Source organism: Calidris pugnax, unplaced genomic scaffold (genome assembly GCF_001431845.1).
Source record: "Calidris pugnax isolate Ruff unplaced genomic scaffold, ASM143184v1 scaffold250, whole genome shotgun sequence".
Classification (NCBI taxonomy): domain Eukaryota; kingdom Metazoa; phylum Chordata; class Aves; order Charadriiformes; family Scolopacidae; genus Calidris; species Calidris pugnax.
Window position 1 is genome coordinate 976,028 of NW_015090984.1, and position 23,533 is coordinate 999,560.

General features: G+C 43.9%; 1 protein-coding gene across 1 annotated transcript in view; it reads left to right on the plus strand.

Annotated features, from left to right (window-relative positions):
* Nucleotides 1-4,204: 4,204 nt before the first annotated feature.
* The window catches only part of CPLX1 (complexin 1), a 101,213-nt gene continuing 81,884 nt past the window's right edge, over nt 4,205-23,533 (plus strand). Inside the window, exons 1-2 of the mRNA XM_014953829.1 lie at nt 4,205-4,436; nt 5,367-5,469. Of these exons, the coding sequence (XP_014809315.1) occupies nt 5,439-5,469 (31 nt within the window). The 5' untranslated portion in view covers nt 4,205-4,436; nt 5,367-5,438. The remainder of the gene's footprint in view (nt 4,437-5,366; nt 5,470-23,533) is intronic.

Genomic DNA, 23,533 nt, shown 5'->3' on the forward strand with positions numbered 1-23,533 from the left:
TTTTTTTTTTTTTTTTTTTTTTTTTTTTTTTTCTGGAAACAGACTCTTTTCCTTCTTTCCGGAGATCTGAATATTCATTTTTTTTTTGGAAAATGTGACCAAAACTGATTATTGGCTTATTCCAGCTTCTTACACAGACATCAGTAAATGCACAGATTCCCAGCTGGCAGCCCAGGAGTCTGAGTTCATGTACAAAGCTCCATGGAGGAGATCTTTGCTCTGAGTTTTCTGTACAGTTCGGCTAAACCAAGCAAGGTCATATTGGGGATTCCTGTTGTTCTAGTTCTGTAAAGGAAGAATAAGCCTGATCCGACGATCAGGAGCAGGTATATCTCACTCACACAGCCCAAACCAGACTAAGAGCTGGCTTTTGTGTTTTGGGAAGGTTTGGAGGTGCCGGCGGTAGTCTCGATGCATGGCAGTTCTCCTCTGTCCATGGTGCTGGGGTAGACCATGCACACGCACGCCGAGAAAACGTCGTTATTTCTGAGATTTGTTGCTGTCTAACAAATACGCTATTAAATTGCATTACTTCCAGGTCCATATTCATAAAGTATTGTGGACATAATATATTGTTGAATGCCATCAGAAAGGAGATCCATGGGACACTGTTCATACTATACTTCTTGTAGCAGAAGTCACGTATCTCAGGTAAATCACATAACAGATCCCTGTGAGTCCATCCATCTAGCTGGATTTTTCAGCAAATTGAGGAAAGGTTGTGTTCACAACCCCTCTGTTCAATTTCTAAGGTAAAAGCCTTCCCCAAGAGCCTTTATGAGATCACCATTAGACATAGTTCTATAGATTATATCACTTCTTTTTGACCATGTCCTTTCTTGCTTCTGTACCTGAACCCTCTGTGATGAGGAGGGTACTGGTGGGATTTTTTCTGACTGAGAAGTCAGGGTACCACCTGGATAGGAGGTACCCAAATCAGGCTCACAAACATTCAGGTTTTCATCTTGAAACTGCTTTCTATGGGAGTTGCTTGGAAGCTGGCACTTGGGGTAGGGAAGCAATGCTGAAGCTGGGACTAGGAGTATCTCAGTGTGGTTTGTGTTTTGGTGATCCTGTGCCTTGTTCTTCTGAAGAAGAGGGAGCATTGAAGTAGCTGGTGTTGGGATCATGTTTCACTGCCTCATGTTTCTTGATTTTCTGTGGCAGCTGAATAGTCTGGAAAAAGCGGGAGTACTTAGGGGTCAGAACCATGGGTACTTGAACTTTGGAGGGTCTGCTGGTTCTGGGGACAGACCAGCAGTTCTAAAGAGGTCAACAAGAAACTCAGGGACCTCTCAGTGTCTTCTGCTTGATATGCATATTATTTTCCCTTGCTTGTGAAAGCCCCTGTGGATGACATCCCTTTATTCTCTGCACACAAGGGAGGACATTTATCTTTGCAAGGATTGTAAGAAGCCTATGGACAGGAAGGATGACATTTCTCAGCAAGCCTTCTTGGCTGTGATGACTTTTGGCTGCTACAGGAGTTCTTTGATGTAGCATGCACCAGGATCCCCAAAGAAGAAGAAAATAAACCTGGTTTTAGGCCGGTGTTTTAGCTATTAGGCAACACTTGTGTTTGAGGGCTTTTGAATTTTTCCTTCCCATACTCCAAGATATAAGAGCAAAGTGTGCACCTGGAGGTTTAGTAGTGTGGGCACACTGTCCCCCTCTCCAAGAGCAATCACATGATGCTTCACAAGAATGTGCGGTGTTGTATGACGGACCCAAAATATAAACCCTGCTCAAAACTATATGGGCATTTGGGGAGGCAACACAGACCTGGAAATACTCTGTGAATTGTTAATATTGTGCGCAGAAACATGTGCACACCATTCCAGCAGGCTTCTAGGTTCATTTCTTGGGCATGGGCATCTACGCTGAGCCCCTGCTACAATATGTATGGAAAAGAGAGCATCAAAAAGGTATCAACATAGAATCATAGAATCATAGAATCGTCTAGGTTGGAAGAGACCCTTGGGATCATCAAGTCCAATCATCTACCCTACTCTACAAAATCCTCCCCTACACCATATCCCTAAGTACTGCATCTAAATGTCCCTTAAACACATCCAGGGATGGCGACTTAACCACCTCCCTGGGCAGCCTGTTCCAATGCCCGACCACTCTCTCTGTGAAAAATTCCTTCCTAATGTTCAGTCTAAACCTACCCTGTTGGAGCTTGAAGCCATTCCCTCTCATTCTGTCATTAATAACATGGGAGAAGAGACCAGTACCAACCTCTCTACAGTGTCCTTTCAAGTAGTTGTAGAGAGTGATGAGGTCTTCCCTCAGCCTCCTCTTCCTCAAACTAAACAGTCCCAGCTCCTTCAGCAGCTCCTCATATGATTTGTTTTCCAGGCCCTTCCCCAGCTTCGTTGCCCTCCTCTGCACTCACTCCAGCACCTCGATATCTCTCTTGTATTGAGGTGCCGAACACTGGACACAATAGTCAAGGGGTGTCCTCACCAGTGCTGAGTACAGGGGCACAATCACCTCCCTACTTCTGCTGGTCACACTATTTTTGATAGAAGCCAGAATGCCATTGGCTTTCTTGGCCACCTGGGCACACTGCCGGCTCATATTCAGCTGCTTGTCAATTAGAACCCCCAGGTCCCTTTCCTCCAGGCAGCTTTCCAGCCACACTTCCCCAAGCCTGTAGCGCTGCATGGGGTTATGTGGTCCAAGTGCAGAATATGCCTTTTGGATTGGAAATGCTGCGGTGTGTTAAGGCTTAAGACAAGAGGCTTCCCCACCCCCTCTTAATATTATTTTTTCCCTTCTGAAGTGTGTTAGTAAAAGTGCAGCACATGCCTAGTCAGCTGAGCTTCCTCAGCTGATACTAGTGTCTGTTGGACATCAAAAGAAGGGGAAGAGGAAAGGGAAGGGGAAAAAAAAGGGGAAAGGGAAAAGGAAAGGGAAAATAATAGTTAAGTGGAAGGGACCTACAATTACCATCTAGTCCAACTGCCTGACCACTTCAGTGCTGACCAAAAGTTAAAGCATGATATTAAGGGCATTGTCCAATTGCTTCTTAAACACTGACAGGCTTGGGGCAGCAAGGCAGACCCCAGTGGGTACACACTGTCCTGTGCATAGAAACATGCCTTTCTGCATCTGCAGCTGGCACCCGAGAGTTTTGCAGGCTTCGGAGCCATGGTAGCTGAAGGGCTACTGCCCCGAGGGGGAATGGTTTGCCTGTCATGCCTGCTGGACCTACAAGCCTTTCCCTGTGCTGCCCCGGGGCCCTCCCTGACCTTCTGTCATTGTAGCTCAACGGGCCGTGCCAGTGCCTCCCCAGGATGCCTGCACTGCTACTCTCCCACCCCCCGGCTCCCACTTCTGCCAGCACCATTCTGCCCTCCCCCTCCCATATCAGTTGCTTTGGGGACTGGTCTTCCACCTCTCCTGCTGGCGACAGAAAGGCATATCAGCAGTAGAGCTCGTCCCTTCCTCTACCAGTCCCAAGCAAAGCTGTCGGCATCCCTAAAGGTGGGTGCTGGATCCGTGACGGGGTATTGCTCTGCTTTGCCACATAGTGCCGCACGCAGCTCTTTCCTCCTCTTCAAATGCCGTCCCGAATCCGGGCTGAACAACGGATCGCTGCACTGATGCCCTTCAACCGGCAACTGCAAGAAGAGGACTTTCCCCTTTGCTGCCCTCCCCCTCCCCCAACCTCCTTCTAGGCTGCAAACGCCGCTGGATAGCGAGACAACTGTGCCGAGCAGCCAGCGATCCTTCTCCGGCCAGAATAAAATGCGAGGTGAAGGAGGAGGGAGGAGAAGTCTGTGTTCCTTCCCTATCTTCTTCCTTGCCTCTCCAACTCCTTCCAGGACCTAGGGGATGAGAAGACCCAGAACAGAGGACGCGGACCACACTCCCACTCTCTCCCTTTTCCAGGAAGCTGAGATTTCCCCTGGCACACACACACACTGACTCCAGAGGAGATGCAAGGAAGCAATTGCAAAATGCAACAGCGGGCTAACAACCTCCCGTCCTTCCACCACGGCAGAGCGCAAGGACAGCTGGCAGCTGCAGATAGCCGGGGATGGGGTGGGGGACATGCATGCACCCCTGCGAGGGGCTGGGGAGCGCTGGGGGCCTTCTCCACGGCGAGCATCGAGGTGCGAGGGCGGCGCAGGGAAGGGGCGGGGGAGCGGAGGCAGGGGGAGGGAGGGAGCCCAGCTCCCGCAACGAGGGGAGGAGGAAGGAGGGACCGTGTCGGTGGGATGGTCCGGAAATCCCGTGATAAAAAGAGGGGCGCGGGGGAAAAGTAGGGAGAAGGTCTGGACTGATTCTCTCTCCCCACCCCGCGCCTTCCCCGGCAGCCCTCAGGCACATGGGCGCCGGCCGGAGCCTCTAGGAGCAGAGCAGCGCGGAGGAGGGAAGCGGAGCTCGCTGCAGCGGCCACCTGCCGCCGGCCCGGCACAGCTCAGGTCAGCACAGCGCCCGCCGCACAGCGAGGGGTCTGCGCCGGGGCGGGCCGTGCCGTGCGGCGCCGGCCGGCGTGCGGAAGGGCAGCGGGAAGAGGAGGGGTGTGGGATCGCAGGGGTAGGAAAAGCCCTGGTTCTCCCGGGTGTTGGCGGGCCGCGTAGCCCCACGGCACGGCCGTGACCTGCTACGGGGCGAGGGGTTGCAGCCTGCCTCGGAGCCGAGCCCGCCTCTCCCCGCGGCCAGGACCAGCAGAGGGAGGCGGCAGCCTGCGCGGCGGGGCTGCTGCGCTGCACCCGGGGCCGGCCGGTCTCAACCTTGAGCCGTCCCGGCTCTTCCTGAGCAGGTGCAGTCCTCCCTGGCATTGCGCTGGAGTCGTTCTGGGTGAGGTTGCTGGGAGGGTAGGGTGGCGAAGCCTGCCCCGCATCCACGCTCCCCATCCCGCCGCGCGGGCTGCATCCGCACCCAAGTCGCCCAGCTTCCCCCGCTTGCCCTACCAGGCACTTGCGGAGTGCTTCACCTTCAAATGCCCCCTCCGCTGTTCCCGGCGGAGCCGCCTCTCCAGAGCTAGCCTTCCGAAAAACGAGAGGGCTGAGAAGCAGGCGGGGAAACGAGAAAGTTCAAAGGTTTAACACTTTCCTGCCTGTCTTCTGGAGACAAGCCGGGAGGAGCACTGCAGTGCTCCTCCAGGCTCCCTCCCGGCCACCTGCCCTGCTTGGGGGAATCACCGTGTTCCCTTACCTTCTCTTCCTCATGGCCACTCCCTGCCTACCAGCACGCAGCTCTGCTCTCCAGGTCCCTTGTCCTGTCTGCAGGGTTGAGGGTCTGGAAACTTGCTTACACTTAGACAATGGGACGAAAGCTAAGAAAGGTCAAGCATCAGGCTTTTCTGCTCCTACAGACACCATTCCTCTTTTGATTGTGCCTCTTTGCAGGCTGTGCTCCAAGGATTCCTGGTCTCTGTGCATGTGAGGTGTGAAGGTGGGCAGCACCCCTAAGCCATCACCATGGATTTCGTTATGAAACAAGCACTAGGAGGTAAGTGAGGCTGGCAAATAAGGGGTCTTGCATCCCTCCCCCCCTACCCTTTGCACTGTGCTAGAAAGAGGATGGACTGCTATGAGGCTCTGATAGGGTCTGCAGCTGGAAGAGCTGTTTGTGGACCCGGAAGAGCATGCCTGTCACTGATTCATGATCCCAGAACCAAGCGTTGCAACAATCTGAGCAGGAGAGGGCAGCAACAAGCAAAGACCAAAACGCCGTGTCAGGGGAAAGACCTCCCACACAAGGTGTGCGGGACCTGGGTCACGCTTAATTTGGCACCCTACTAGCTGGCTGCATATCCCACTGTATAGTGCGCAGGTCTTGCTTTTCTTCATGCTATGCTACTGAGGCAGGTATTGCAAGAGCTGCAGACAGGTTTAGGCAGAGTAAACCCAAAGAAAGAGTAACATTTTGTGTATGTGTAAGCCCCCTTTTCATCCTCCTCCCAGATGTTGACTGGACCTTGGCCAAAAAACAGCCAGTGCGGAAAATTTTGTACTTGGTATTTGGAGAATTATTTTTAATAAGAATACTGCTGCAATAAGCAGTGAAAGGATAGTAAGTTGTCGGCCCCCAACCGGGACTTGAGACCAACTTTTTATATAGAATCATAGAATCATAGAATTATCATCATAAATGGCTTCAATATATTTCCTGATGAATTGTTTTAACCTAATGGTGGGAAATAGAAAAGGTAGTGGGGGTGGTAGTGGTGGGGGTGGGTGTAGAAACTGAAAACAATGCAGAAGCATTTGGGAATGAGATTCCCTTGTTCTGCCGTGGTTATGCTGCCTTTCTGCGCTGCGTGGCCTGAACACTCAGTCAAAAAAAGGCTGTCACATGCTGAATGCTGGCTGCTGTTGGGAACTGGAACAGTCGGCCTCAGAGGAAGTCAATGAGGTGGCTCTGATCATTCTCTTCTGTGCTGTATCTCATACGTACATTTTCCATTCATTTTCCTGTGGAGAAACCATAGAGTCATGGGACTGTGGGAACATTTCATGCATAGTGTTATTGATATCATATGCAGCTTCAACATTTACTGCAAGACTATGTTCCATGACATGGAATCATGATTTTCATCTTTGAAAGCAAAGGAAGTGGCTTATCTTTTTTCTACCAAGGGAGCAAAATTTTCACAGTTAAGAATACAGCAAGCTACCTAAGTTTTAGAGGAGGTGTTTTGAATGGGAAGATCAAACCAGAAAGGAAAGGGTGTAATTTGATTGCACAAAACATCAAGATATGAAGATATCTACCTGAGAAGATAAAGGTTTGTATGGTAGCAGTGTTACATGTCATTACTCCTCAGTGCCTGTTTTAAAGGAGAAATAGTTTTGACAAGAGGATTTTGCACTGTTCGCTATGATGTGAATAAGGTTGCTTGCACAGAAAGCAAAAAGCATGCCTGCAAACTGGAGGTATAGCCACTGAAGCTGGAGATATGTGAATTCATAGTGAATCTCCACTAAAGAGAAATAACTGCTTAGAGACTGCAGTTAAATGCAGAGGGAGGAAGGTTGCAGCAAAGGAGTAACAGCTGAGATGCATGTCTTTCCTTGATGCTTAGTGACTAACCTGAGTTGGAAGGAGTGTCTGCCCTCGCTTAACAGCACTTACTATGGGCAGACACTCATTCTAACATAGTGTTGCATGCCAGTGTCAGGATTTGCATTATAATAGGAGTTGCTGAGAAGGCAAATTCAAAAGGCATCTTCTGGTGAAGCCTGAGTTTCTGATGTCTGTCAAAATGCTGCCCAAGGCACCATTGCTTCTGCCAGGTGACTTAATGTATTAACAAAATGCGTCTGGAACTTACCCACTTAATAAAGAAGTCTCTGCAGACTGGTAAAATCCAGGAAATGTTAATTCATTAAGTAGGAACAGATTTTTAAATTGGGAATAGTTTCAAAGAGGAAAAACAAAATCTCCTAGGGCAAATATAACATGGAAAATAAAGGTGGGTTTGGACGCTTTTTTCCCCACTGGTTTTAAAGCCCAAGCTAATGCTAGCATACAATCTGGCCACACTGACACAGCAAGCCAAGGACTAAAGGTTACAGTTTGTTTCTTTAATTATGGGGCCCAAAGGTTTATTTTTTTTTTTTTGCCTGCCCGTTCTGATGTCTACAGGGAGATGCCCAAACTGACCAAGGCACCAGACCTCTGGTGGGTGACAGGCTTGCTTTGGTTAGGATACACACATGGTCTGATATGCTAGTGGGCGTTTTTACCAACCCCACTTTCAGGGAGATTATCTTCTGAATTTCAAGGCTCTTTGATTTCAGTTTAATATAACCTTTCCCAGAACACATTCATTTTGCTGCCTCCCTGGGACTTTTTGAATGGTGCTAAAGTTCTTATCCCATCTTCAAAATCTCTTCTGGCACTCCTGGAAGAAAGAAAAAAAAAATTTCAATTTTTTTCAGTAAGGTCCCCTCCAATTTACAGAGAATCACACTTGCTATAAATATTGCTTGAAGACCACCTACAGCTATGACAGCTTAACCCTTTCACTGTCTCAGCTGGTGAGACCTCACAAAAGCCCCATGCCAGTTGAGTTTACTTGTCTGAGCATTATGGGCATGGCATTTTCTCTCCCCACTGAAATGGGGCTTAGGCCAGAACTTATGGTAGCTAAGAGCCTGGATTTGAGAACTAATTGTGAGTGACATGCTTTTGCCCTTCTCCTGCTGGCTAGGGCTGTGCAGGGCTCTGAAGCATATAAAGACTTTGGGACCAGGTTTTGCCATACTGGAGTGATCAGAGGAGGTACTGGAAGGAAAACAGCACTGTTCTCCCACTTCCTCACTCACCTTCTTGAGGAAGAGGAGGTCTCACACTCTGCTTAATTAAAAATAAAGAAAAACATTAGCAGAACACTCTTGTGGGAGTTTTCCCACTGCCTTTGAAGCAATCCGTGAACACACTTCTTTTGTCTCCAGTGGACAGGACAGTCAGATTTGTTTTTCCTTGGAGTTTTTCCAGTCAGAGGGGAAGAAGGCAGCAATGTATTTTGAAAAGTAGGTGAGCTAAGTTAGCAAGCAAGAAAAGACAGATATGTTGTATAGAGTTGCTTTGTTTGGAAATCTGTGACTATGGGATTTAGGTTTTGTGAAATAAATTTGGCAGGTTATTGTATTGCTGAAGTAGAATGTGTTCTTTCCCTTGTTTCGTTGTTGTTAAAGGGGTTTTCCAAAAGCCTGCTGTTTCTGTGCAGTGGAATGCCTTCCTCTGCGTGCTGCCAGCACTGTAATTTTGCTGCTGGTGTTGGCAGCACAGCATTAGCCTGGGAGCTGACAAACTTGAAATGTGTCTTTGCAAATCCCTGGCCCCTTCAAGGTAAAATCCTTGACCCTTTCATTAGCAATGGGGACTCTGGTCCAGGAAAAACAGTACAAAACATTAGCTTATTTGGACAATTTGCTTTTTTTTTTTGGTTCAGACCTTTCACACTCAGTGTGAAAGACACTCCATTTATTGTCTGGCAGTGACAGAAGCCATAGAGATGAAATGCAGTCATGATGCTGATTAGCTGTGTAGGACAACAAGAAGAAAATAGCAAGAGGAAATCTAGAGTCTCACAATTGCTGCTGCTTCTTCCACAGAAGTAACAGAGACAGTTACTCTGACCCTGCCACACCAGCAGACATTGACATAGATGTGTAGCCAAGGTGGTTGGTCACTTTGCTGTTCACTAAATGAACAGAGTGATTTTTGTGATTACATTTTACATAAGGAGTGCTCTTTGCCAAGCCAGGTCAGAGCTCTGGAGGACATGATCAAGGAGTATGACTTCCTGGGAAAAAGCTGGAAGTGAAGAGTCTGAAATGGTCCCTAAAGGAATTTAGCCATAGTGTTTTTAGCTGGGCATTGTTTATGTCTTCATAGGTTTGTGTGAAAGCAAAGGGTGCATTAACATCTGACTTCCATCTTATACTACACTGTCTCACTTCCTCTGTCACTGGTGGTTTGGACAAATAGGGAAACCAGACTGAAGTGGAAGACAATAAATTCCATGAAGCTCTGCTTGCTGTTATCCTGTTACTGAGAGATGTGAGGACCAAGAGTTTTAGGCATTTTCGTATGGAAAAAGAGAAAGGGGAAAGCCCATGGGAAGGTGAGGAGGATTTGTCTGAGTTGGGATCATGATGTGGCTGAAGAGAGGAAGATTTCTTACAGCTGGAACCAACATTGTGCAGACTAGAATGTTCTGAAGATACGGATATGCAGAACACACAATAGCTCTAACTCTGTATTATATGACGTTGTGCAGGGCCCTTTTAATGTGTTCCTATTATTGCCATGGATAGGAGAAATGTCTAGCTGGGATGCCTGCCTTAAATAGTGACTTTTGCTAATGTGAGCCTGTGGAAAAATCATATAACTCATTTCATATATAATTATGCATATGGACTGTACTGTATAAATTTCTTCTTCGTACTACCAGTACCCCTTAAATTCACTGTGCAATACAAACCCCATCAGGAGAAAGGGTATACTTGAGTTTCTGGATAGATATTCATTGGGCTATATTACAGACACAATTTTCTGTTTTATTTTCAGCAGCTTAGAGTGAGGACTGCTGCTTCTTTATATGTCAAGATTCACTGGAGACTTGTTTTGGTTCATATGGATTCTTAAAATACTGTAGGCAGAAGACAAATGCAACAAGATTGTCATATGGAATATGTCAGCAGGGGGTGGGACGGACTGCCTACTTCGTGTCCCTTACAGGCAGCTTTGGTTCAGTTAGGTATACCACAAAACACAGTCCAGAGGGATTCACCTTGTCCTTGAAGATGCTTAACAACATCCTAGCAGTGGCTTTTTGTGTGGCTTATGAAGTGTGTATTTTGCTGCTGCATTTGCCTCACTTTACTTGCTTGCGATGTGGAGATTAAGTCCTTGATTTTTCCTGGAGAAGCCAGTGAGATTGAGTGCAGTTGGAAGCAATACAGGCCTGTCCATGATGGAACAGACAGTGAAATAAACACAATGTTTTCTGCCTTCTCCTCCTCCAGCTCAAACTCCTGTTTCTCAAATTTGCTGTTCTCTGCTAAACCTCTTTCCTGCTCTGGGACCTCTGCATCAGCTGGACTCTTCTCCACTACTTATGCAGTATGAAGTCCTGGAGCAGGACAGAAACTGTAATGCAAAACTGCAAGTTGTAGTGACAACAGGTAATACCGATACTTACTTATGGGGTCTCTATTGGCTGTAAACCTTGAAACCTGTGACACAAGAGGTCTTTCATTTTGCAGTCAGGTGCTTCCAAATCTGAGATGATACAGGAGGTCTCCAGCCCATTGTAGCATGTGGTAGATGTCAGGGGACCATCTACCTTTGTTCTCAGGTAATTTATGCCTATATTGTGTGCAATTCTGGGCGCCATAATTTTTTTTAAAAATCCTCTTTTTAAGAGGATGTTAAGGTACTTGAATATGTCCAGAGGAGGACAACAAAGCTGGTGAGAGTGCTGGAAAGCATGTCCTGTGAGAAGCGTCTAAGGAGTTTGGATTTGTCTAGTTTGGAGAAAAGGAGACTGAAGGGGTGATGTCTTTGCTCTCTATAGCTTCCTAAGGAGGAGAAGTGGAGAGTGAGGTGCTGATCTTTTCTTCCTGGTATCCAGCAACAGGACATGTTAGAATGATTCAGAGCTCTGTCAGGGGAGATCAAGACTTGACATTAGGAACCACTTCTTTACTGAAAGGGTGGGCAAACAGGCTTCCTAGAGAGGTTGTCAATACCTCATGCCTGTCAGTGTTTAAGAGGCATTTGGACAATGCCCTTAATAACATGCTTTAGCTCTTCGTCAGTCCTAAAGTGGTAAAGACAGTTGGACTAGATGGTCATTGTAGGTTCCTTCCACTGAACTATACTATCCTATACTAGTCTATTCTGTAAATTCTTTAGTGAGTAAAAGTACAAGATGAATTCTACAGCCTCAGTTTGTTAGTTATATATATATATAACTATATATAGTTATATATAACTATAATATATATAGTTATGTTGTTGATCTATTATGTACCCTTTTTTCTTTGTCTGATGTTTTGAGTGTATGCATTTTAATGACATTTTGAAGATGAAGATGTAGTATTAATATCTGATGGACATGTTTTTCACAAGGAATGGTTTTACAGGCCTTTTTTTCTAATGCATACTGCTGGCAAAGAGATTTTTTTTGGTCAAGAAATAGGATTAAGTTGATTGCAATCATGATGCCTGTTGCCAAGACAAGGATAGAAAGGTAAATCCCACGTAGGTGTCTCAACACTTCCAGAAAAACAAGCCAAACGTGGGTTCTATCGCTGTTCAAGACCGATTAATCTATACAAGCCTTGGGTCTTCTTTGTTCATTTATTTGATGCCAGATTCCCCAACTGCAACCTGTAGGGCTTACGTTGTTCTTCAGGAATTCCCAGTAAAGCCAAGGAGCAAGGTGTTTACCAAAGAAGAAAATCGTTGACTGTGGCGTCGATACCAGTGAAAAAACTACAGTGAGAGTCAGCTAATTTATTTCATCCATGATCCAATCCAGGAGCCAGAAAACTGGCCAGGTCCCTTTCTGTGCCTTTTTTGAGAAACCTTGCTTTTATATTTCCTTGCCTCTGTTGGGCCTGTTGCTTAGAATCATATAAATGCTCTCACTTGTGTCTGCTGGGATCTTACTTCTGTTTGTCTTATTTGTAAGTAGACACTGAGAGCAACATGCTAATTTAGTATCCTTGGAGGAAATGAGCAATCTTCAGCCTGCTGATTGCAGAGGTAGACCACAAAGAGCTTAACTAAGATTTCTTCTACTGAACACCTCCTTGCCAAGAGCCTGCTTGGAGTGCAGCATTGTGGATAAGTAAGAAGTTTTCCCTCTGAGTGGGGAGAGAGGGAGGAAATAAGGAAATTGCACATGTATTGAGAAGTTTGTCTAGGATTCCTTCATGGCAGAGCAAAAGATGCTTCACTTTGATTCTCTATCCACTTCGAAGGAAGTTCTGCATACTTTTCATTTTAGCTTCTGTTGCCACACAACTGAATCTTTCTGGCTTTTCTTTTTTTTCTGTCTTTTGAACTTAGATCTCATGGGGGCAGAAAAAAATTGGTGGTTTCTTGCCAGCTGCATACTTTTGGCACAAATAGAGTTTGACAGTTCTGGATTTTTGGCCTGTGTTGCATAGGAAACGCTATCTGCAGAAAAGTATTAGGAGCTAGGCAGAAGTCTAGTGCATGATGCATTACAGTTATTCAGACCTTCCTGGTGAAATGGAACTCTGAAAATATAAGCTTCTTGTTTGCCTTTGTGTTGGTCCTTGGGGAGAGGGAAGTTCAGATTTTAGTTCATGTAGTTACTTGTGGAGACCCATTCACTTGTTTATGAGCTGGCAAATGGGCAGCCGTTAGAGAAAGCTGATGTATTTGAATGCTGATGTACATTGGAGGGGTTTGTGCTTTGATTAGAAGGTAAAACTATGACATCAAATTCATGGGGGCTACATGGGTTTAGAAATCTTGCTAAGTTAAGTTGAGAGTGTATGGACCATTTGTGTTTGCTAACATTGCAGTAAGGTACAAGGCTCCAAAAGGCCTAAGTAATCTCTGCACAGGCTGTGCATTCTTAAAGGAAGACAGGCACCCTGCCCTTATGGAGGATAGGAATGTCTCTTTCTTTCTGGAGCGCCCCAAAGGCCAACAGGGCAAAACTCTACTCTAGCCGCAAAATGCATGCATGGGAAATTACAGTATGAAATCCGTGGCAGCTGCAGCAGCTTTTGGAGGCCACCAAATTGCTGAGGAGGCAATGGAAGAGGAATGACAGTAAGCAGGAAAGACTGGCTGAAGGAAAGGGACAGATTTCTAGCGTGTTGCCACTGGTTTGTCTCATGTCAGAGGACTACATGCAAATGCATGCTTTTCTGTTTGAACATCATGGTCCCCTCGTCAAATGTGACATCATAGTGCTCAGAGAGGAGAGAGAGGGCACAGAGCCTGGTGATGAGACTCAGAGATAAACACAGGTTCTAGTGTTCTCTAGGATGGGAACCCACAGTTTTTGAGGCCCTTAAAGAGGGGATACAGTTTATAAAATGGTGACTATGACATTAGTCCCTCAAAGCTGCCGAATTTCTACTTCCAACAACTGAGATGCAGAGTGCTGAGGGCTCTTCCAAGTTCTCTGACTCTCCTCTTTCAGTGATGGGGCAGAAAGCACTCTGCCTTGGCCTTGGACACTCCTCTTTGTGAGGTTGTAACTCTGTACTGCCATTGTGTACTCATTCCATGTGCTGAAATCAAGGCTACACAGAACCTTAACATTTGCTAAATTACGGGTTTGAGAACTATGTTGCCTGCCATCATATTTTCTCACCTATAGTTTGATTGTGAGAGCTCAGATATAACCAGTTCTGTTTCTTGCAGGTTGGCTTTAGTGACTGGAGTATGTGTCTCAAAGGATGTAGAGCTTTACTGAAAAGGCTGGGAATTTCCACAGACTGCTGATCATGTGGTTTGCTAAAGGCTTAAAGCTGCAATTACAGACATGATGGAGATTACTAGTGATTTTCCTATCATTGATACAAATCACAGTGCATATGTGAAACAAAATACTTTAAACAAATAGCGTGTCTCTATTAGGGACACATCATTGATCACACTGCAATTTGAGAATTGATTTCCACACCCTGCAGTTTTAAGTTACCTGATTTCAAATTTGATGTATGCTGTCACAGCAGAAATGCGTTAATACAAACAATAAATTTAATCTGCTGACTTCAGTATACATCTTTTTACAATTTGAATTTGTCATTACCTACAAGAAAGAAGATGTTCAGCAGCTACTTACGGTTTCATAGCATGGTTTGAGTCTTGTGGCTTATTTGCAGTGATGTTGACATTGAAGGAATGTCACACATGCAACATTAACAGAAATTTGAGATTCAAATGGCTGTGAACTTTCTTCTGTGGAAAACAAGGAAAGAAACAAATAAACTCAAGTCTGGAGTGGTGGAACTGTTTTGATAATTCTTGTCTCCTGAGATAGTGGGAAGAACAAAGGGGAAGGCAGGCAACAATTAAAGGAAAAGGGATCACAAAGAAATGTGTGTTAATGCTTAGGTTGGCAGATAGTTGAACTGTCATGTCTCTTTCCCTGGATCCGACTCTTCTGTTTTACTGGTGAGCAAAGGCAAAGTTGACCAGCAGAAAATATGTTTGAACATTGTGTTTAAGGTAACTGAGTGGGAGATGGTTGTCTCAACTGCTGGCCTTGTCCTTGGGAGAACCCTGGGTGTGCTTGAAAAGGACACTTGCTGTCTAGGTTAGATGGTATCTCTCCCAGTCCCCTTGCATAGGAAGCAATCTGTGGCTCCATTGCTCCAAGAACAGGGCAGAGTCAAGTGTAGGCACCCGAAAAAAGCAGTTCTTTTCATGGGAAGGGAATAGCATTCTTTTTACATTCTGTTGTTCCTTCTTATGTTTCTTGGTGCTTTGTAGAGCTGAACTTGTGTACTTAATAGACTTGAAATCTTGTCCTTGACTTGATATTGTTCATCATACCTCCTACCACCATGTTATTGCATGTAGTGTGAGACTTTCTGCATGCCCCCTGAAGGGACAGAAACTGTGTGGGACTGCTTGGCCTCTGTTCCAGTGCCGGTCCTGGGCATACATGCCTATGAAATTCCTTGATAATGCATGCATTAATTATAATTTTAATTTATAAGAGGACTTTGGAAAGGTTTTACTAAAACATGGTGGTTTTTTAATGAAAAGCTTTTAAAAATAGTTTGTGTCTTCCCAGCAATCAAGAAGAGAAAGACTCATCAAAAACGTGAAAGACTGCATGAGTCTAAGACACCATATCTGAACAGATGTATTTTTAATCTGTGACAGCCATTTATTTTATGCTGGAGTTATGTGTATGCATGCCACTCTTGAAATTTCACTCACATTACTGAGTGAAATGTTTTGTTCTTTGTGAATGAATCAATTTTTCTTTGCAATTTCCTCCAGATTTATTTTTTCATTAAATGAATTTTATGAATTCGTGAAATGAATTTATGAATTCATTTCATGAATTTTATTTAAAAATACAAACAAACAAAAATTGAGGAGAAATAGAAAATATTCAGAAGTTTTGATAACAACATATCTGCTCCTGTGCCCAGTTCCAGCTGGAAATAAAACTGCTTGGGAGACTGTTTAGAAAAACCCCAGTCTCCATTAGAAATTACCAAGTGTCTTTTAGTGGCGTAGATTTTTTTTTTTTTTAGTGTGGTGGTTGGATTTCTTGTTGTTGTTGTGTTTTGGGTTTGGTTTTTTAGTTTTGGTTTTTTTTTTTCCATTCTGTATATTTAAAAAACTTGTGATAATTACAACTATCTTTTCTCTATTTTTCTTACTGCACAGTTTAGATATCAACAGTTCCCATCCCATATGAACCGAGCTTTACAGTGACAGATTAAAAGGAGCATGAAAGAGGAAATTTATAATTACATGGAGATGCATTAAAATGCTGAGGGAAAAAGTTTGACACAACTACTTTCTCTAAATACATGAGAGAGAGAAACACTGCAGTGAAGGACAATATTGGTAAAAGAGTAATGTGAATAAATTGGCCATGAACACACTCAAGTAATGAATTAGAAGAGTGTTTCAGACTAGTGGAAGAGGAGAGAGGGGCTGGGGAAGCCTGCTGCTGGGGGAAGTGGGGAGAAATGGAAGCTGGGTCTCGGGTGGGTTTCAAATGAAATATCAGTGTAACTACACATACCCACAGAGATAGGGCCAGTGATGCAGGAAATAGTTTTCTATCCTGAGTACTTCTGTAGAAATCAGACAACATCTTTGACTCTTCACTTGTAAGATTGTCTATAATAACAGAATCACCTTTAAAAGGATTTGCTTGAGAACAAGTTATTCTGTCTTCCTCAGTGCCAATATTTACTTTTTTACCTGTGATGGCAGATTTTTAGATTCAGTTTATGCTCCTCATTTTATGTCATCCAGGGACATGCACCTTGACAGGCTTGAGGTGGGCCTGTGCAAAAGCTCAACAATCCAAGTGCTAGGCCCTGCATGTGGGTTGCCGCAATTGCAAGCACAAACACAGACTGGGTGGAGAATGGATTAAAAGCAGCCCTGTGGAAAGGGACTTAGGGGTGTTGGGCAATGAGAAGCTCAACATGCTCAGGCGACATGTGCTCACAGCCAAGAAAGCCAACCATGTCCTGGACTGCATCAAAAGAAGCATGGCCAGCAGATTGAGGGAGGTGATTCTACCTCTCTGCTCTGGTGAAACTGCAGCTGAAGTAATGGATCCAGTTTTGGAGCTTCCAACTTAGGAAGGACATGGACCTGTTGGAGGGCTGTGAGGATAATCAGAGGGCTGCAGCATATGTCCTATGAAGATAGACAGAGAGAGTTGGGGTTGTTCAACCTGGAAAAGAGAAGGCTCTGGGGGGATTTTATAGGGGACCTATAAGAAAGCTGGAGAGGGACTTTTTACAAGGGCATGTAGTGATAAGACAAGGGGTAATGGATTCAAACTAGAAGAGGGTCAATTTAAACTAGATATCAGGAAGAAAATTTTCACTACGAGGGTGCTGAGACACTGGAACAGTTTGCCCATGGAAGTTGTGGATGCCCCATCCCTGGAAGTGTTCAAGGCCAGGTTGGATGGGGCTTTGAGCAACCTGGTTTAGTGGAAGGTGTCCCTGCCCATAGCAGGAGGGTTCAACTAGATGGTCTTTAAGGTCCATTCCAACCCTCATTCTATGGTTTTATGCTCCTGATGTCTACCCTGTCAATGTCTTGGAGTCAAGCTTATAATGCAATATGACTTAAGCCTCTACCCAGGTAGGCACTTTAGGAGGATGTCTTAAGTTAGCTTAGTATCCAGGAAAAGAGGCATGTTTTGTATGCAGGACTGAATCCCTTGGGCTCAAATGCCTCCTGTAACATTGTGGGGCTCTGTCGCCATGGCTGATAACTTTCCACCCAAGTCTCCTTAAAACTGTCAGATTATTTCAGGAGTGCCTACCCAAAGGAAATGTTCAGCAAGGGCACACAGGTAGGTGGTAGTACAACAGATCACTTCCATAGCAAGATGTCGGCTTCTGGAAGAGAAGAGGAATGTGCTGACTTTGCTGACTGCATCTTCTTGTACTGCCAGCGAGCACTCTGCCAAGCAGAGATACCACTGCAATTTGCATCTCTCTGAACACCAGGTCAAGGTGCTCCCTTTTCTGGTCATGTGGCCTGAGTTTTCCTGTCATGGAGACAATCACTTGCCTCCTGGCTAAGAAGTTTGATTGGAACTTCTGTTTTTGCTTTTTGTCATCTCGTAAAACTTTTCATATGGTACTGCTTCCATGTGTACATCAGTTCCTCTCCTCCAAGGCAGTATACATGTGTTGCTGCTATGCTGGTAGCTGTGCTAAGAGTTGCTTAAAATAGGTGAGTGAAACACATCCTCTTGATCACCCGCACCGAGAAGAGTGTTCTGCTTCCACACTGGCTAAAGTAAAGACAAAACTGCTACAGTTTTAACTCTGCTTTACATCTTGAATCCTCTCCCCAGGTTAAATGCGGTGACAAGTTCTATGTGACCAGTAAAACCCAGGGTTTGATTCTGCACAACAAGTTCCTGAAGCTCCCAGAGGAACTTCTATAATAGAGCATAATGTAAATTAGAATTTTCAGCTGTTCTAAAAGTGTCTTTTTTGACAAATATCTGCTGGTCTACTGCAGCTGGAACCAGCATTTCTACTAATTTCTTGCAGATGCAATTAAATCACAGTCTTTTTCTTCTACTTCTCCTTAAAAATTCACAAAAATCCTGTCAAGATTTCATGGATTGGAGTATTTCTTGTCTTCACACAGTCTGAAAAGGATATACCACTGCTGGATGTGCATGGAAGAGGCATTTGTGGCAAACTGTTAGGGGGACGCTGGCTAACCCAGAGGTGGTATTAGTTACATAAGTCCTCAAATATACCCCAAGTAGAGCATGGATGCTTTGGAGTGAAGCAATTATCTATTTTGTTGTTTTAAGAACAGAGCGACCTAGATTCACTCTTCTTTTTTCTCTTTATTTTTTTTTCTTTTTTTTTTTCTTTTTTTTTTTCTTTTTTTTTTTCTTTTTTTTTTTCTTTTTTTTTTTCTTTTTTTTTTTCTTTTTTTTTTTCTTTTTTTCTCACCGGGTGGCCCACTTTGTTGATTAAACTGCAACTCAATTATAACTGGTTGTGTTAAAATTGGGAATAAAGCAAATATAAAGAGACTGGAGTTGATAAAGTAATTTATTTTTTGCCTTGTTGGTTAGTTGAATCTTACGGTTGGGATTAAGTAACAAGCATTAATTTTAGTGCCTTTTGGGTGACAGACATCTCACAATAGCCTTGGATGGCAGTAGGGAATGCAAAGGTGATTCAGTGAAAAGTTGTACATTTCATGGTAAGAAAAAAGGTAATGGTTTAATTTATAAAAGATGAAATAAGGTTTAAAACCTAAATAAGCCCAAAGTCAGCAAATGCAGTGACATTGTTTCATATTTCGTTTGAAGTGAATACATAAACCACATTTACACTTTTGCATTATTTAGAGAATTGCAGGTGCATTAAAATTACAATAAATAATCACAAGCATCAAGAGGGCAAATAAGTCATCCAGATAGAGTTTGCAAAAGAAGTCACCTAACTCCAGCTGGAAACAACCCATCCCACACAGTCTTTGGTAACAGAATTATCCTTTAGGTTAAAGACATGACATCCAGGTAACACATGTTCCATGCTAAAGAATACTGTATTTAATGGGAACAAACATTGGGTCAGTGTCATATTAGTTTCCTCATCTACTTTCTCCTCTCACTTAAAGCTCAGGGAACAGAACAAAAGCAAATCTGTTTGGTGCGTGACAACCTGGAAAGTAAATTTCCTCTTCTCATGAAGTTCAAGGAGGGAAAGGATCCACTGAAAGCTCTTAATGCCTGAAAACATGTAGAGTTAAATGGCACTCCTATGTAGATATCTCTAGGAAAGTATATTTAGGTAGATATCTAAAGTAGCAACAAAGCTGTGGATGGAACCCAGCATCAGATTTATGCATGGGCTGCAAGTGTTGAGAGGAGTACCTTTTGTCTCTTTTGGGATGGATGCTTAGCATGGCTTCTTGCTGTATTATTCCATCACCAGCAGCTGAGCAGCATGCCCCAACACTGTTGCCTCCTGCATATTCAAACATGATGTCTTTGCTAGATGACAAAGCAGCTGGCACTCTGCTCTTATGTCTGTCTCTGACTGTGGAAAGCTGATGCTCTAAATAGATTTCGTAATGGCAGAACAGAGGAAGCCTACCCGTTCCTCACTGAAAAGTCCTATTACCCGAGTTCAGTTGCAGTGTGCTCTCTTGCTGTTCATTTACTACTTCAGTCTCTGAAAGTGGTCTCAGAGCTGCAAAATCTGTTTTACACAGTGTGGGATGGACTCTCTCCATACCTGCCTGGATTCCCATTTGGATTCAGCAGCACATGAAAGCAGTATCCATCTGTGCCCAAATCTGCTTTTGGTATCTTGGAGCTTAAAGAAATTCCCCAAGGATCAGAGCACAGGGAAAAGGGGCTGGGGAAAATCCTCCTTCCTGTATTTTTGCTGAGCTTTCTGGTATCGGAGAGGAGTGGCCTGGTAAGGAAACAATATGTAAATATTCTGGGAGACAGTATACCAGGCTGATGGAAGAGGTCTTTGGTTATGACAAAAGCCACATCTTCTCCAAGTGCAGCTGACTTAGAGCAAAAGAGAAAGATCATACTCTCTTTTATCTTCAGTTTGTAAGAATACAGTACTTTATAGGGTAATTTTCCTCTGTTGGAAAGTATTAATCAGAGATACCACAAGAAGATAAAAGCCAGTTGTGTAGTTTGAGAGTCTTAATGGCCCTAGAAGGCCTTGGCTTAAAGATGACTGACATCAAGGGGAAGGCCACGCTTGGTTTCAAATGGTCTGAGTACCATTCGAAATTTGAAAGCATCTGAGACATACTTGTGCATGATTTCATATGCTTTTCTGCATCTCCTCTGTGTTGTGCTTTTATATTGAGTTTCATGGTTAATTTTCTCTCCTCTCAATAGCTAACATACACAGATGTGACCATTGGCCTGTCTTGCAGACTTCTCTCTTTAACTCATTTCGTGAACCCTTCTGTCAGGATGTTATCTCTCTTTGTTTTACTTTGGTGCTAAGATAGAACTAAAACCATTTAACAGGAGAGTTTAGGAATCATTGAAATGTATCCACCAGGATCAAACAGGCTATCTGTGTGGTATTCCTCATCTAACATGTGCCTAACAGAATGATCTCATTGGCATCACTTGTTTCAGCTTCTTCAGGACTGCTGCACTGCCCTGAGGAGGCATAGATAGGATCTGTTTGTTTAGTCACTCTCACAGGATCGGGAATGCTTTATATAGTCCATGTGAGAAAGACAGATATTTCATTGTTTCATGTCATTATTTGAGACCACTTGTAATGCCAATTTTGCCCTGTGTGGAAACCTTTCAGCTTGCCATCATCCAGTTTAAGAACTGCAGAAAGATTGGTGTGCTTGAAAGCTGCTCTGTTTTTTTTTCTCTGGTAATGTAAAGTATTCTGTCTCCTAACAAGCCATGTATGTCTTACTTCCTTACATTACCAAGTTTACACTTACACTACTGCGACAACGGGATGTGTCCATATTGTCAAGCAATTAATTAAAATGAGAGATTGACATTGCAAAACATTCTCCTTGCAGCACATTCTTCCAAGCTGACAGCAAACTAATTGTGCATCAGTATCCAGACTTAACAAAACAATTCAAGTAGTCTACAGGACCCTTTTTATTGTTACTTCTACAAGCATACTGATGGATGCAACTAACATAGCTAACTGGCAGATTCTGAGGTCCCCTCTAAGAAGGGGGGACACTAACTGACCTTTTAAGGGACCTCCCAGAGGCACTGGCTTCCCTTTAGAGAAATGGAGAGAGAACAGGTAATGTTTCTTTACTGTATCTGCTGGATGCCTATATTAGCTGAGATGAATCCCATTTGGATGCCCTGGGAGAAGGCCCTAAATGGTCACAGCTACAGACTCAATATAGGTCAGCTCAAAGTGTTTGCAAAAAATAAGGTGGTCTGTTCTCACTTTCATGTCTGCTGACCAGCAGTCAGCTTTATAGTTTCATTGCAACAGCTTACTCTTTTATTCCTTTGCTATTCCCTGGTAAAGCTTGGTAGACAAATGGAACAAGGACATCCATAAGATTTGTGTTTGGTGTTACACTCAAGCCAATAAGCCAAGTTGTTATCTGTGCTATGTTTTCTAATATATTGTATCCTTTATAGGTGGTAAGAACAGTTACTGCATGTTCACACTGTTGTTACTGCCTCTCTCTGTGTGCTCTTCAGTCTGGTTTGGTGGACGTTGTTCCTCTTGAGCAAATTAAGGCCATCTATCAGTATGGAAGTCCTCTTGAAGGAGCATTATGTTCATAAAGTGTAGCATTTAAAGCAGGACGCAAATGATCCTTAATTCAGTATGCAAGAGGCAGCATAAACGTGGTCTATGTATTTCAGGGCCATAGCTTTGCATTTTGATAGAAAAGGAAGACATAAAAACATAAACCATTTCTATGTGCTGTGGCTCCCTTTAACTTTTTCAGTGCTGCATACATATCAGTGTTCTGGAGAATTTATAGCAACAAGCAGGAAAGTTTTTTTCTGGAACAGCACAGGGTTTCTGTACTGGAGACATCTAAAGTTAAGGTAGGTGAAGTGGAAGGAAAAGACCTCTCGCATAGTCTTCACTTCTAAATCTGGAAGAAAGTCTTCAGGATGTTAGCCAGATACAAGACAAAATTCTTCTAGACTATATTGTGGGAATTGTCTTACACGCCTTTCGGGCAAATCAGTGATGAGTTGAAAGCACAGAGATGCAGCGGACTTTCTGCTCCATGGTATGTCCAAGAGGCTCACACTGCAGTTAGTATTGGAGCTAAACCGAAAACAGTTCAAGAATATTTTCATTAGCCCCACTGCCCTTTCTGTGTAGTTACACCTTCCCATTGAGTGTGTGTCCACTCAAGGAGACAGTGCAGCACAACTAGAAACTCTTCCCAGAGCAGGAATGAAAATGAGATGTCGTATGGTGGACTTCTTTTGGTTCTCCTAACTGTGTGAATGCAAAGGCAAGTTATCTGACAAGGCAAGCAGAGGGTACATGTTCCTGAAGCTGGACTGTGGGAGCAACAATGTCCTGGTTTTGCTTTCTTCCAAAATGGACCACCAGTTGTGCTTCTGAGACAAATTCAGAACCATTGTCAGAATCAACAAGGGACTGATCATATACAGGCACAACATAATGAAGATGAGAGGTGATGATATGGGGAAAAGCAGCTGAGGTGCTGGGAGATGCCAAGAAGTAAGGTTTACAGGAGCTGAAAAAGTAGTACAGTGGATTGTACTGTGACTGAGTCCCTTGAACAGTTGCCTGGAGCTGCTGTGAATAAATTTTCTGCCCCTTTTTCTGACTATCCATCACAGTTGCACTTTCCTTGAACAGGAGTAACTGGTATAAACTTATAAGTGAGACATTCATTTTGAATATGCCCACTAGTTGAAAAGCACTTCAAGGTTCCAGCCTAAAGAGACAGGCAGCTCTTCTTAATTCTGCCTTCCATTCTGCAAAAAAATCTAAACCCATGGTAGTTTTCAGGTGTGTCCTGATTTAGGACCATATTTGAGTTTTCTTCTAGCAGGTTTAGCATTTAATAGCTTTTTGTTTCATGCCAGCAGTTAGCAGGAGGTGTGATTTCCCAGCAGCTGTGGCCAATGTAGTGTCCCCTTGTGTGTAGGTTGCCTACATGGTTGTGGGAGAAGAGTTCTTTCTGTACTGGAGTTCACAAAACAAGTGAATCTGTTCTGTTCTTTTATAATTAGATAACTGGAAATTTGTTGGTGGTGTTTGCAAAAGAAAGAAACAGAATGGAAGTGACTCAACAGTTAACCAGATTGTCCTATGTGTGGTGG